Source organism: Anabrus simplex, chromosome 3 (assembly GCF_040414725.1).
Source record: "Anabrus simplex isolate iqAnaSimp1 chromosome 3, ASM4041472v1, whole genome shotgun sequence".
Taxonomy (NCBI): domain Eukaryota; kingdom Metazoa; phylum Arthropoda; class Insecta; order Orthoptera; family Tettigoniidae; genus Anabrus; species Anabrus simplex.
In genome coordinates, this window is record NC_090267.1 from 456,405,105 (window position 1) to 456,421,850 (window position 16,746).

General features: G+C 39.6%; 1 protein-coding gene across 1 annotated transcript in view; it reads left to right on the top strand.

Moving 5' to 3' along the window:
- Window positions 1–16,746, top strand: part of kmr (kramer) — a 1,412,209-nt gene that overhangs the window by 1,374,981 nt on the left and 20,482 nt on the right. Inside the window, exon 23 of the mRNA XM_068226867.1 lies at window positions 151–282. Coding sequence (XP_068082968.1) covers window positions 151–282 — 132 coding nt within the window. The remainder of the gene's footprint in view (window positions 1–150; window positions 283–16,746) is intronic.

The following is a 16,746-nucleotide window of genomic DNA, read 5'->3' on the forward strand; positions in this document are numbered from 1 at the left end:
TGTTACTTTTAATCTGATGTTTTTGCAATCTTGAATTTTGAATAAATTTGAATACATTGACTAGGTGGAACAATCCTAGTTTTATAATTTATAAATTATATTATGATATTTAGCAGCAGAATCTACAAATATGACTTGCTTAATTTTCAGAGCCAGTTGAAGAGGAACAGACCTCAACACTGAAAAAGAAGGTTTTAGCAGAGAAGAAACAACGTGAACATCTCCTGCAGCTGAACCAGATACTTGCCAAGCAAGTGATGGAGAAGAGTAAGATCGTGGCAGGTGAGATGGACATCAAGTGCACAGCATGAGTGTTCTGCACGCTGGCACTAATATGCACGAACAATGGTTGGCCTTGAATGAGCTCCCACATAATAAAATTCCTTTGTTTTCTTCACTGGAGAATTAATTTCTGTCACTTTTGTTTCAATAAGGATGGGATGTATATCACATCTAACTTTTATTTATTTTGCCATAATACTACTTCCAGGAGCTTATTAAAATTGGTGATTCCATTTAATAGTTTTCTTTCATGTTTATTACAAAAAAGAAAAAAGTAACTTTAATATCTAAGTAAATATTTTTAATAAAAATTATGATTGTTTCGATGAGGAAAACAGTATGGGCAGTGAAGAGCAATTTTATACAAAGATGCAACAGAAATGCTTGTCATAGAAAGATTTATTACCATGTACACCAATAAGGCAAACATAATAACTACTGTACTGTAATTTATATCAAAGCCAAGAAACTAGACCAAAAGGTAGGAACATACACAAAGGGTAAACACAACAAACAATAAGTGCAGATAGATGGAGCAATAAGAAAAGGAGAGACAAGAACAAACTCTACATTCTCATATATCGAACCCAGTATTTCTTATCATTCTTCAGTTGGTCCTTTTCTGTTTTCTCAACTTTATTACGGACAGGGCATAAAGAGATATTTCTTCATATGTAAACTCTCTAGCTTTGAATACCTTTGACACCAACAAGAGAACTGTAGGTTCATCATAAACAATAAAATCCATCAAAAGCCACATAGTATCCCCTTTACAATGCCATCATTGGCAAGTATGATAGTCTTCAGATGGCTGATCAATCTAAATTGAGATCTGCACACTCTGCCACAATGGTAACAGATAAACACTGTGGAGTTAGTCGGAAACTGGCGCTACTTTTTTAGGTTTTCCCACTGCTTTCTCCTAGGCCCAGTTTCTTCAACTGTATGTTAAATTATACTTAACAAATGTTAACTAACAATTGTTATTAATTTAACACTTTGTTTAAAAGTGCCCTGTTTCACGAACACATTTCCCACATTTGTTACGAAACAATTGTTAAAGACAAATTAACACATTTCAGTGAGATTTCTGAACGCGTTTGGCAGTGAGCGTCTTTTGTTTCTTTACATAAAGCACCCCTAGTGGTGTACTGAAATAGTATTTTGTCACACAGACACATGGTTGACATTATAGGTTATGGTTAGTGGAGACCGGTAAGACGTAAACATGTTAAGGAAAAGGAACAAAAGCGTTATGATGAATGCGAGCTTTTAGTTCATTTAATTTTAAAATTATGCAAATGTGCTTAAAAAATGAAAGAACGGACTGTTATATCACAACATTCGATATAGCCTATTCTTATATTATTATCACCGGGAAAATGTGATAATTGATGTGTTTTGGTTTTCTGGCATTATTTTATTGTGGGGAAAATAATGTAATGCCTTGTTAATGCTGCAGTGGCAGCAGGAATTCTTTGCAGGATTTTACATGAACATAGTCGCCTACAATTGCATGAAAAGTGTCTCAAGCATAATATCTAACAAGTAGACGCCAGACCCTGTGGTCAACCGATTTCACCAAGCTTCAATGTACCTGTGGGGAGACACTCAACGGTAACTCATGTATAAGGGCTTAAGTCAATACGCTTGCATTTTCGAAAAAAAGAGGTCTGATGTCATTACACAGAATCCGCTTCGGACAAAGTGGAGGTGGTAGAACACTAAAAGGTGAACAAATTTTACTTAAATATGTCAGGTCCGCAACCTAATAACTCCTAAAAAATTGATGAATACCCGATTCCAATGCAAGGCATATATAGGCTACTTGAGAGTTACATCACAGCGGAACGGAGTGATGGCCAAGTGGTCACCGCACTTCTCTGCGAACCTCGTGCGAGTCTCGTCACAGCTATGATTTTTGAACAAAATAAATTAATATGTCCGCCTCTGTGGTGTAGTGGTTAGTGTGATTAGCTGCCACCCCTGGAGGCCCGGGGTCGATTCCCGGCTCTGCCACGAAATTTGAAAGAGGTACGAGGGCTGGAACGGGGTCAACTCAGCCTCGGGAGGTCAACTGAGTAGATGTGGGTTTGATTCTCACCTCAGCCATCCTGGAAGTGGTTTTCTGTGGTTTCCCACTTCTCCTCCTAACTTAAGGCCACGGCTGCTTCCTTCCCTCATCCTTGTCTATCCCTTACAATATTCCCATCCCCCAGCAAGGCCCATGTTCAGCATAGCAGGTGAGGCCGCCTGGACGAGGTACTGGTCATCCTCCCAGTTGTATCCCCAACCCAGAGTCTGAGGCTCCAGGACACTGCCCTTAAGGCAGTAGAGGTGGTATCCCTCGCTGAGTCCGAGGGAAAACCAACCCTGGAGGGTAAACAGATAAAGCAGAAGAAGAAGACGACGATTAAATTAATATCTGAGGGAACGTCAAGATAAAAATTGGAACAAAAATATTACGCAAATTGCAGTACACTTTATTTTCTACCTGAAATTAATATAGGCCTAAACGTTCTCACAGTTACTGCTGGATCTCTTTATATATATATAAATTTGAGGTAGAAAATAAAGTTCCACTGCAATTTGATTATTCATTTTATTCACATTTTACCTTCACATTCCATGATTTAATATGTATAAAAAATGTCTGCCTACGGTGGGACTCAAACTCAAGTCATCACGGTTCGGAGACAAGTACGATGACCACTCGGCCACTTGGTTTCTTGTCGGGATTGCAACTCTTTAAGTGTATAGGTGTTGCATTAGAATCGGGAGATTCATAAATTTTTCGGAAATTATTAGGTTGCAGACGTGACAACTTTGAGTAAAATGTGTTCGCATTTTCGTGTTCTATCACCTCCATGTGGTCCAAAGCGGATCCTGCCTCATGATATTTGTCCTCACTGTTGGAAACTCTAACCTATTTTCTATATCGTCTAGTATCTTGTTCATTATGGATTTGGTAATTAGAAATATATCTTCTGAAAACTCTAGAAAGTAGTTATTTCTTAGTATGGGTCGTCCTTTCCCTTCTTCAGTTTATAAATAGTCTTCATACAGCAGTAAAGCTTCAAACTTACGTCCTCTACATGCCTCCATTTTGAAATTTTAGCAATTGTTAGGAGGTTTAACACAGGGCTGCTGCCAGGTTAATTTAACACAAGTATTAACAATTTGTTAGAGTTAACAATTCTTGATGAAACGACCATTTTGTTAAATTATGTGTTAAGTCTCCTTAACAGCAGAGTTAACACTTAACATTCGTTGAAGAAACCGGGCCCTAGTGCGCTGTTCCATTGTAATACGACGTCTCTATTCTTCAAATAGTGTCATTCCGTTGATGGATGCTACTTCTCCAGTTTGAGCGTGCTCCTCTTTATGCTATATGTGGCAGTGTACGTTGGTGCTGATATTCGTTATTTGAGTCCATGGCAATGGAGCATGGTAGATAAAATTCTGGATGTATCAAACTCTCCTTAATATTGCATACCACATTCAGTACTTTATAAAAAGTAAAAACATGATACATTATCATCTTCAGTATATTTTAATACACTGTATAAACACATAAAAATACAGCACGTATTTCACGAAGTTGATTTTATGAATGCACACATAGATTTGGTATTGAGAAAAACTTGAGAGTCCTGAGGGCACTCAAATATCCTCAACTCAATCATATTATCGACCCTATGCCCGTCAACAAGAGTTTAAGAAATTCAATCAAACAAATCAAGTCAATCAATCAATCACTACTGATCTGCATTTAGGTCAGTCGCCCAGGTGGTAGATTCCCTATCTGTTGTTTTCCTAGCCTTTTCTTAAATGATTGCAAAGAAATTGGAAATTTATTGAACATCTCCCTTGGTAAGTTATTCCAATCCCTAACTCCCCTTCCTATAAACGAATATTTGCCCCGATTTGTCCTCTTGAATTCCAACTTTATCTTCATATTGTGATCTTTCCTACTTCTAAAGACACCAACAAAACTTATTCATCTACTGATGTCCTCCCACGCCATCTCTCCACTGACAGCTCAGAACATGCCACTTAATCGAGCAGCTCGTCTCCCTTCTCCCAAGTCTTCCCAGCCCAAACTTTGCAACATTTTTGTAACGCTACTCTTTTGTCGGAAATCGCCCAGAACAAATCGCGCTGCTTTTCTTTGGATTTTTTCCAGTTCCTGAATCAAGTAGTCCTGGTAAGGGTCCCATACACTGGAATCATACTCTAGTTGGGGTCTCACCAGAGACAAATATGCTCTCCCTTTACATCCTTACTACAACCCCTAAATACTCTCATAACCATGTGCAGAGATCTGTACCCTTTATTTACAATCATATTTATGTGATTACCCCAATGAAGATCTTTCCTTATATTAATACCTAGGTATTTACAATGATCCCCAAAGGGAACTTTCACCCCATCAACGCAGTAATTAAAACTGAGAGGAATTTTCCTATTTGTGAAACTCACAACCTGACTTCTATCCCCGTTTATCATCATACCATTGCATATGGTCCATCTCACAACATTATCGAGGTCATTTTGCAGTTGCTCACAATCTTGTTATTACTCTGTACACAATAACATCATCTGCGAAAAGCCTTATCTCTGATTCCACTTCTTTACACATATCATTGATATATATAAAACATAAAGGTCCAATACCACTGCCTTGAGGAATTCCCCTCTTAATATTTACAGGGACAGATAAAGCCTCACCTACTCTAATTCTCTGAGTTCTATTTTCTAGAAACAGAGCCATCCATTCAGTCACTCTTTCGTCAAGTCCAATTGCACACATTTTTGCCAGTAGTCTTCCATGATCTACCCTATCAAATGCTTTAGATAAGTCAATCGCAATACAGTCCAATTCACCTCTTGAATCCAGGATATCTGCTATATCTTGCTGGAATCCTACAAGTTGGGCTTCAATGGAATAACCTTTTCTAAACCCAAACTGCCTTCTATCAAACCATTTATTAATTTTGCAAACATGTCTTATATAATCAGAAAGAATGCTTTCCCAAAGCTTACATACAATGCATGTCAAACTCACTGGCCTGTAATTTTCAGCTTTATGTCTATCACCCTTTCCTTTATATAAAGGGGCTAATATTGCAACTTTCCATTCATTTGGTAAAGTTCCTTCATGCAAACAAAAATCAAACAAGTACTTCAGATATGGTACTATATCCCAACCCATTGTCTTTAGTATATCCCCCGAAACCTTATCAATTCCAGCTGATTTTCTAGTTTTCAACTTTTGTATCTTACTGTAAATGCCATTGCTGTCATAGGTAAATTTTAATACTTCTTTAGTATTAGTCACCTCCTCTATCTGGACTTATCCTTGTAACCAACAATCTTTACATACTGTTGACTGAATACTTCTGCCTTTTGAAGATTCTCGCATACACACTCCCCTTGTTCATTAATTATTCCTGGAATGTCCTTCTTGGAACCTGTTTCTGCCTTAAAGTACCTATACATACTCTTCCATTTTTCACTAAAATTAGTGTGGCCACCAATTATGCTTGCCATCATGTTATCCTTAGCTGATTTCTTTGCTAGATTCAATTTCCTAGTAAGTTCTTTCAATTTCTCCTTACTTCCACAGCCATTTCTAACTCTATTTCTTTCCAACCTGCACCTCCTTCTTAGTCTCTTTATTTCCCTGTTATAATATAGTGGATCTTTGCCATTCCTTACCACCTTTGTAAGTACAAACCTATTTTCACTCTTATTTAGAAGGAAAGATTCATCTAAGTCATTTCTAGAACATGATTTTGTTCACATCCAGTTAGTGAACTGGTATAATTATATTCAAAATGTATTCAACCAGAAATATTTGAGTTCAGTGTGTACGATCACCAATAATTTTATCTAAGTTTTATTTAGATGTCAAATCTCTTTTTTCTTAAGCGGTGACTTCCTGAAAATAATTATGATAAGGATTGTCCAGTACATTATGAGCTTAATAGGCATGTGTTTGAATGTCCCATACACAATGTGTACCATTTAACAATACTTCACATGTCATATTCAAGTTGACTTTTTAGTATGACAGCACTTCTTTTAGCATTAGAAACTGTATGTATCTCTCAGTTCTGTTGCAGTAAACATTACCCAAATATTTACAATGAATCATTAGGTTGACGTCTGCCAATGTAGCATAATGATTAGCGCTATTAGTTGCAGTCCTTAGGGGCCCAGGTTTCGTTCCCAGTACTGCTAGAAATTTTGAGATTGACAGGAGGGCTGGTATGTGGTTAAAATGGCATGTGCACCTCACCTCCATTGGGAGGGGGAGTTTGAAAAGAGCTGCACCACCTCAGCACGAGGGCACAAATTTACTATTAGATTGATGCTTAAGACACAAGCATTTTAGCTGTGACGAGACATGTGAATATTATAACACATTTAATTATTGTACATTTGAGATCTGCCTGCTGTCATTTCTTGATGGATACAGTACTTTTGCATCCATCTCTTGGCACAGGCCAGAGTAAAGTGTAGCTTCCACCGAAGTCCCAGTCAACATCCATAGCTGTGACAATATGAAAGTTGCTGGGGTATGGGTAGTGCTGGGTAATAACATTCAGAGCATGACTGGTGCATCTGAGTGTTATGAAGGGTGCTGCTCATGAGGTCAGTCGTGCTGCAATAGTACTTTCTGACCCAGTGAGGAAAGCAATGGCAAACTACCTCGCTCCTCATCTTGCCTAGTACGCCTCATTTTGGCGCTGCCATTGATTTTTGGGGTTTCCTTATAACCGCATAACCTTTGGTGGTGCTATTTGAGGATCCAACCAGCCTCTCGGCTGATGACGTAACAGACAGACAGACATTTGAGATAATGGGACAGTATGGTAATACAAACAACATACTAGCATCACAAATCATCATCATCATAAGTAATACAGGATGAGTCCCACAAGTGTTTCTGTCCTTCCTGCATGTGTCGGTAAACAAGAGCATGGTCGCTATCCCACTGTTCCTGTACACCCATAGAAAACCTATCAGCTTCGATCTCAAGATTGAAAAACAGATATAAAAGCAGTTAATCTTACCCCAGTACAATAAGTGTTGAAAATGATCTTTCTTAGTCTGTAGACAAGTGTTGTAGTGTGTGATCGTATTTCAGTTCACTCTGTGCAATTCAGCTTCGTGATAGACAGGTGTTTTAGTGTGTGATGGTATTTATTCAGTTTGACTTTCTGCAATCCAGCCTTGTGAATCTTCAAAGTTTTGGTGCAAATTGCATTTTTCATTACTTCTGTAAACTCTGTCTTCCAAACTACCCTATACATAGAGTTGCAAGGCATTACATTGGAAGAGTATGCAGGCCATAAGCATATACTAATTACTCCATCTCTGAGAACATCACACACAGCAATAATTGAATTTATTTATTTATTTATTTGTATCAGAAACAATACATCATATAAATTATTAGTTAAGAATGAGAAATAATTAGACAGGCCTAACTGGTAAAAACATACTAGAGGTTCATTCAAAGTAACAATTATATCATATAAGACCAGAATTTGGCGAGATCTCAACCATTTGGTGTGGCCTTCACTAAATCATGCATGGTGCAAACGAGAGGGCAGGAGAGTTGACTCTTCAGATAGACCCCACTTCTTCATATTGTTATAATTGAATTATGAGCTGGAAATATCTGAGCAAGTTTTCCTTGCAGTCAGTTGAGGATAGAAATTGTTCACTATTAAATCAATGCATCATTCAGAGTTAGTGGTATTGCCAAATTTTTTTTTTTTTTAAATGGTCCTACAATTAATTCTCAGATTTTCACGTGACCAATACCAGTTCTTTTGTGAATTTACACGTCCATGCAAATAAAACCATGCCTTATCAGAAAACGGTGTTAATTCAGGTTTTAAGTCACCACTGTTGACAGACTAAATAAACCAATTGCAATAACTTTTTCATGCGACTGGATCTCTTGGGCTTAAATTTTGCATTTCAGTGACTTTCTACGGGTTAAATTTCAGTTTTCTTATTGCCTGCCATGCAGAAGAATATGCAACCTCACTTTTCTGTATCAGTTTCCTTAAAGATTTTTGGGGGATCACTTGAGTCTTTTACATACGAGGTGTGTTCAAAAAAAGACCGAACTGTGGCTAGAAAAACTTTATTATGTAGCTTACATCATTTCACAGACTGTCCCCTTCAAAATAGTCCCCTGCACTATCAACAGCGTGTTGCCAACGTTTCTTCCACTTTTGGAATGCTTCCTGGAATGCACTTTCTTTGATGGCGCGAAGTTGCCTCGTCGCATTCTCCTTGATCTCTTCAATGTCTTGCAAACGATGTCCTTTCAAGGTGGTTTTCAATTTGGGGAATAAGAAAAAGTCTGCTAGAGCCAAGTGTTGGTGTTTTGCCAGATAACTGCAGACCGAGAGAGAGGCATGTGCTGGCGCATTGTCATGGTGCAACATCCAGGATTTGTTTTCCCACAGTTCAGGCCTCTTCCTGCGCACAGCATCTCTCAAATGCGTTAAAACATTCTGGTACAGTTCTTTGTTCACTGTCTGGCCTCGGGGTACAAACTCGTAATGGACAATGCCTTTCCAATCAAAAAACACAATCAGCATCACCTTGATGTTTGAACGACTCATTTGTGCTTTTTTCGGTCGAGGAGAACCTTTCCCCACCCACTGTGATGATTGCCTTTTGGTTTCGACATCGTAACCGTACACCCACGTCTCATCTCCAGTGTTTGCACAAACGTTTTCCCAACTTTGAAGCAGAACTTCACGCACACGCATTGTTCCTCAAGCTGTTTCATTATAGAATTCGACGAACATGTGACACACGCAATCACTTCAGAGGCTCTAACTCAACTGATAATACAGGCAATGGAATGCGGAAAGCAGCGGTCTGTTGTCAGAAGTTGCCGCTAGGTGCCGCCACAGTCACAACTCGCTCAATGTTGCGGTTTGCGCGCAATTTACAAAGTTCGGTCTTTTCTTGAACACACCTCGTATATTATAAATATTTTCGTCACTTAAGACAGTCGGTTGTTTAACTTTGTTTTTGTTTAGCACCGAACCCACAGTTTTTAATTTATTTACAGTGTTCTTAATTCTATAACTAGCTGAGACTATGACATTACCTGGCAAGCTATATAGCTCAGGCAGCTATTGCATCATCTGCTCACCCAGATACTGCATAGGGGATAATCGATAACGCAACTTGATCGACGATCACACTGTACGGTATAGTGTCCTGCATTATCAATACTTTCTGCCAATGCATGGGCAATTTTTTATTTGTACACCTGCAGAAGTCTAGTGATTTGTCATTAAAGAAGTCAACAAGCCAAGTTCCTAGATCATTTTCATCATGAAAAGAGCATGCTCCCATTTTGTTCAATAAAGAACAGAAGTGGTGATCAAGTCATCTTCAGAATAATTTAGTAGAATAAGCATAAAATGAAGTACCTTTAAAATAAATGACCAAACTTTAGTACAGCCATTCAAAACGTAATTTCAACAAGGTAATTCATTTTCCTTCAGAAAAAAAAAAAAAAAAAAAGGAAGTGAAGCCTGATAATTTAGTTGCAATACAATCTCCATTATGTAACACATCAACAATATGCTTTATCTAATAATTCTTATTGGAAAACTTTGTCTGTAAATTGCGATACCCATAATACTGAGTGTTGATATATAACAGGGAAAATAGAAATGCTATACCATAAAGGGATGTGCCTATAACACCCCAAGTATACACAGTGGATGGGTATGAGGCAGTGATGAGGTCATAGTACATTTGGGTGCCTCTGTGTGTACGCAAGGCCATAGGTCAGTACAGGGTGTGCCCAGCCCAAGCTGAAATACAATATTGCTGAATCCTGTACGGTATTGAGTTAATAAGGCCCTAAATAATGTGCTGTGAAGTTTATACCCATGCTAGCTGCACCACAAGGGTCAATTCGAGGTGGCTGAGGTAAGTTGTGTGGGTATCTACCAATCACATCCCACACGTGTTTATGTCCGGCGACCTTGTGGGCCACTGTCTTGGACAGCTTACATGGAGATGTCTGCAGTGTGAAGACAGTCATTGTCCAGCTGAAACATACTGTTTGCAATGGCCACCATCAGACGAGCTACCACAGGATTAATAAACCTCTCCACATAGCGTCAAGCAGCCATTGTGTTCTCAGCAAATCACTACTGGCCCTAATGAGAATTTCACATGAAAGCCAGTAGCTCCCCAGACTGGAATGCCCTATGTGCTTTTCAACAATACGATTGGTGCAGTTCCTTTCCCTGGTATGTCATCAGGCACAGTTGCAGTGATCGATATTGCCAAGACAAAAGCAATAAGACGACACTGTGACATTCAACAAGATTGTAACCAGTTGCACGGAATGGATTATCAATCATTTGTTGCATAATGTATGGTTGTGAGTATTGTTGTAAGAGGAAGTACAACTATCCTCTCTCGACACTAATCAGAAAGGGAAAAAGGAAGAATGATGGTGTAGGCAAAAAGGAAGGGAAAGGCCATGAAGTGTGTGAGCCTCCTTAGGGCATTGCAAACCTAATATTTTTAGGGTCACAACATATAAGAGAGTTGACCAAGGGATGTAGGATTAGAAAGGTGAAAGTGAGAAGTCTGACACAAGTAAATGGAAGCAATGTCCGACTCGGCTAAGGAATCTGTGGTCGCCAACCCACACTCTCAGGATCAGAGCCTCTGGATTAGACCCATTTCACCTGCTTTTTACGATAGGCAGAGGATACTATAGATATACCCATGGAGAGCGACACTGTCTCTCAGGCTGGGAGATTTGTTACAGTGAAGGAGATGGTGAGGGTGTTGGTGGCCATGGCCTATACTACTAGGGACTGTCCTGGCATTCGCTTTAGTGCTGTCATTGTATCTCATAGACTACATGTCAAGTAAGCTCTATTGAACTTTGCATACTGGAGGTGGTTTGTCTGTGATCAATCGGGTGTCAGGTGATGAAAGCTGTGCAAACTAGCCGAATCAAACCCGTTTCGCCTCTAATTTTTCAAATCTCCAATACCAACACAAATGATCCATTCCTTTATGGTGTTGCAATTTCAGTTCTCCCTAGTGTATTGCAAATCATCATGAGTTTTAAAAATAACTATATCTCCAGTGGATTTTTGGCTTAACTTTTGTGGTATATTGAGTATTTAAACACTTTCAAATACTGTATACTGGTATAATTTTACTAATTGTGTGGAATGAGATTTCTGATTGTTTTTGTATGCTGTTGCTGAATGTTTGTATTTAAGCATGATTTGTGTACACTACTGTTTGAATTATTATTTTGTTTCTGTAGAGTAGCAGTTATCTGTAGTCCATTGTCTTGTGATCTTAGGTTCCACCTCTGTACCACCCCAGGAATGATTTAGACCATTTGTAGCTGGTTTATCCTATGCCAGGTTGGTTCATTTTACTAGCTTGCTTTATTCCATAACTAATAGTAATAATTTTGATTTGACCCCTAAAATGATTTGCTTACATGCACTTTTGCTATGGGCAGTTTGTTTGAGAGCAATAATATGTGAAGCTTTCTTGTCAGGTCAATCTGTTGTATGGAATGCTGACCCTAAACCATTACAGTCATACTGAAGATAAATTCAAAATATCTTTATATTCATATCAGAAAAAAATGTATCCGGAAAGAGATAGAAATTAGCAACTTACCAAGTAAGAATGCCACAACACACAGAGTATAAATGTTACATTGGTCCAAGACTATCAATGTAACCTTTTGTGAGGCAGAGAGAAGCTCTTTTGACTAAAGTGATTTTTTTATGAGTGCATTATCAACAACATATTTACTTAGTACGTCATACTGCTTTTCCTACCCTCCAGTTTTCTACTCTTTATTAGCTTTTATACTTGAGCATTAAAAAAAGTTTATCTTTGGCTGGGCTGAATTTTAATGTGAAAGTGTTTTCAACTAAGTTTTCATTGTTTTCCAGTGACTTGTTTGTCATTTACATAATCTAGCTTGGAAATGACCTCTTAACGAAAAACAACTTTGTTAGTGCTTCTGGTTCACAACAGAACTAAATATTACATACAAAGGATTGACTTATGATATAATATGATTTTAGCTATTCAGCATTAAATATGAATTCATTTTAGGGGTCAGAAATGATTAATTTATTAAGTGATCTTTCTTTCAGTTGTTTATAGCAATTTCAAACAGGGCTAGATCCAGAGTTTTTAATAAATATGTGTTTTTAATAATATCAAAATATGGAATTAAATTTCATGTATATGAACAACATTGAAAGAATGGTTATATTCTTCTGTTACTCAGAACCAATTACTGTACTCTTTTTAGATTCCATTCTTGGGATTTATATGCCTTAGTGAAGAATATTGACCACCTCCCGACTTTATCTATTAGTGCCACAAATTGCTCTCTCACAGGTCCCGAGTTTGATCTATGGCTCTGCTAGGAATTTAGGACTGGAACAAGCTTTACTCAGCCTTGTGAGGCCAACGCAATCCTTATCTGATCGTAAAGGTAAACCGTCCTAGTCTAGTTTGCATATTTGCAGGCACCCAAGACATCTGCAAGGGTTTCTATCTCACTGTGGCAATGACAACATTGGTTTCCATCTTAGGACCTGCCTGGTAATGCCCAAACTGGACAGGTGTTGGCAATGATTTTTAGTGAATCCCTCCATTCAGTACTTGATGAATTCTATTGCTGTAAACATGTGCAGGAATTCATGCTGTATTTTCATCTACAAATACAATTTGAGCACCAAAATCTATAAGTGGTGGTGTTTTCAGTTGACCAGTAAATTACAATCCAGGCCACCTCAAGCTTCGAACTTGCTGCCTGCCATTGCTTTGTCCATAAGATGGACATGTTTTCCAACTTCCTAATTCTTCATTACAATTTAATGAAGGGTTACTTTTATTCTGGATCTGGTCCTGTAAATGGAAATAAAAGGTACGTAGTACTTTGTGATTAATTTTGAATATCTTTTAATTTATTTAAATATTAAGTACTATAGAAATATTAATAAATTATTAAAATATATTTTTGCTAAACAAATATATATCCATTTGTTTTTAAATGTTTGAAATACATGGGTAAGTTACTTGGCTGCATGCTCAAAACAACTTAAAGGTTCAATGATATTTTTTACAAGTCGAAGATGCTTTTAATTAAACTATGACAAGCCTCATATGTCAATAAAAAAAGGTCAAAATTTTATTAAACAGACATGCTGTGTATGTTAATAATAACAAAAACAACAACAATAATAATATCAATGCCTCAGTTACTGTGTGCACGTACACTGACTGACAGAGCAAATGCAACACCAAGAAGGAGTGGTCAGAACTTTATGCCAATTGCAGGGTAGACTGACGTCACTGAGGTATGCTCATGATGTGAAATGCGCCGCTGTGCTGCTCACGTAGCGAACGATAAATGGGACACGGCGTTGGCGAATGGCCCACTTCGTACCGTGATTTCTCAGCCGACAGTCATTGTAGAACGTGTTGTCGTGTGCCACAGGACACGTGTATAGCTAAGAATGCCAGGCCGCCGTCAACGGAGGCATTTCCAGCAGACAGACGACTTTACGAGGGGTATGGTGATCGGGCTGAGAAGGGCAGGTTGGTCGCTTCGTCAAATCGCAGCCGATACCCATAGGGATGTGTCCACGGTGCAGCGCCTGTGGCGAAGATGGTTGGCGCAGGGACATGTGGCACGTGCGAGGGGTCCAGGCGCAGCCCGAGTGACGTCAGCACGCGAGGATCGGCGCATCCGCCGCCAAGCGGTTGCAGCCCCACACGCCACGTCAACCGCCATTCTTCAGCATGTGCAAGACACCCTGGCTGTTCCAATATCGACCAGAACAATTTCCCGTCGATTGGTTGAAGGAGGCCTGCACTCCCGGCGTCCGCTCAAAAGACTACCGTTGACTCCACAGCATAGACGTGCACGCCTGGCATGGTGCCGGGCTAGAGCGACTTGGATGAGGGAATGGCGGAACGTCGTGTTCTCCGATGAGTCACGCTTCTGTTCTGTCAGTGATAGTCACCGCAGACGAGTGTGGCGTCGGCGTGGAGAAAGGTCAAATCCGGCAGTAACTGTGGAGCGCCCTACCGCTAGACAACGCGGCATCATGGTTTGGGGCGCTATTGCGTATGATTCCACGTCGCCTCTAGTGCGTATTCAAGGCACGTTAAATGCCCACCGCTACGTGCAGCATGTGCTGCGGCCGGTGGCACTCCCACTCCCGTACCTTCAGGGGCTGCCCAATGCTCTGTTTCAGCAGGATAATGCCCGCCCACACACTGCTCGCATCTCCCAACAGGCTCTACGAGGTGTACAGATGCTTCCGTGGCCAGCGTACTCTCCGGATCTCTCACCAATCGAACACGTGTGGGATCTCATTGGACGCTGTTTGCAAACTCTGCCCCAGCCTCATACGGACGACCAACTGTGGCAAATGGTTGACAGAGAATGGAGAACCATCCCTCAGGACACCATCCGCACTCTTATTGACTCTGTACCTCGACGTGTTTCTGCGTGCATCGCCGCTCGCGGTGGTCCTACATCCTACTGAGTCAATGCCGTGCGCATTGTGTAACCTGCACATCGATTTGAAATAAACATCAATTATTCGTCCGTGCCGTCTCTGTTTTTTCCCCAACTTTCATCCCTTTCGAACCACTCCTCCTTGGTGTTGCATTGTCACTGTCAGTCAGTGTATTTTGATTTGACACCAAGCTGCCTACTTGACTGTTTCAAAGTTTCATTGTACTCTACTAGATGGCAGAGAATAACAAAGGACACTCTTTGACAATTCATAACTGAATTTTAATAAGTTTTTTCAGATGAACACAAACTCCATCATGAGAGTTCTTTTACATGCCAACATTGAACAACATGAAGTGCCGAACAGACATTGTTTTGCTGCACTTCAAAAGTTTGACTACCTCTGTTGGGTTAGAACCTGCAATCTTGGGATATGGTGGTGGTGGTGATTATTGTTTCAAGAGGAAGTACAACTAGGCACCCATCCTCTACATAACACTAATCAGAGAGAAAAAATAGAAGGGATCCGGCATTTATAAAAAGGAAGGTATTTGCCAAAGAAAGACAAGGGCCATGAAGGGCATGAAAATGAAAAACTCCCTAGGCCTCGAGTGTCCATGGTAATTTAGAATTTTCCATTCTGAATTGCTAAGCGGGCAATAATTCCATTGTGGAGATTTGTCTCCCATATGCAGTTATCAGACTGTGCCTCTTATAAGGGCTTCTGATAAGTTCACCTGCATTACACCCCAGCGTCAGTGGGTAGGGTCTGACACATCCCACTCTGATGAGTCTAGTGTCAGACCTAAGACGAAACGCTGGTTAATAGAGCAAACACCTGAAAAGCCTTACATCTGATATGTTTTTGACTAATACCGTCGGGGTCGGAAAAGAACAAAATTTGACCAAGGGGGGTCGGATAGGATAGATGAAAGTGAGGAGCCTGGCACAAGTGAGTGGAAGCAATGACAGGACTCAGCTAAGGACCCCAAGGGTCCCGCTGTTGCCAATCCATGCTCCCAAGTTGAGTCCCTTGGGCCCCTTTTAGTCACCTCTTACAACAGGCAGGGGATACCGCAGGTGTTATTCTACTGCCCCCATCCACAGGGGGTTGTGATTTTGGGATCCAGAGGCCAAAACTCTACCACTATTCCACAAAGAGAACATAAGTGTGCTTCTAAGGTACAAATTCTTTCTGCATCTTTCTGGAAAAAATTGTTAAAATGGTCATAATATTTCATACTTTCCAATCTCTCCTTTTTGCTTTTTAAATTGCTTTATGTTGCACCAACTCAGACAGGTCTGTAGTGACAGTAGGGCAGTGCAGGGCTAGAACTGGGAAGGAAGTGACCGTGGTCTTAATGAAGGTACAGCCCCAGCATTTGCCTGGTGTGAAAAATGGAAACCATGGAAAAAAATCTTTAGGGCTGCCGACAGTGGAGTTCAAATGCCACCCTCTCCTGAATGCAAGTTCACAGTTAATTCACCCAAACTGTGTAGCCAACTTACTCAGGACTTTCCAATCTCACATGCAGGTAATTACAGTATTACATTCACTGTCAGTGACATAGTAAAACAGATTTATTAAACACCACTGTCCTATATATAAAGCTGTAACAACAAAAGCAAGTAATAAAATGATAACTGTGAACAAAAGAATAATAGTTCTTAAAAATGTATATTTAAAATATTTCCCTCCATTTCTGTACGTAGCTGAAGGACTTCATTATGCTCAGAATTTTGAAATTATTTGTTACAATGTAAACATTCAAACACTAATAAGTACGAGGGGGGATCAAATATAAACGGGGTTTTATTTTTTATTTAAATTCATTTATTGAAAAACACAAGGCAATTACAATTTATTT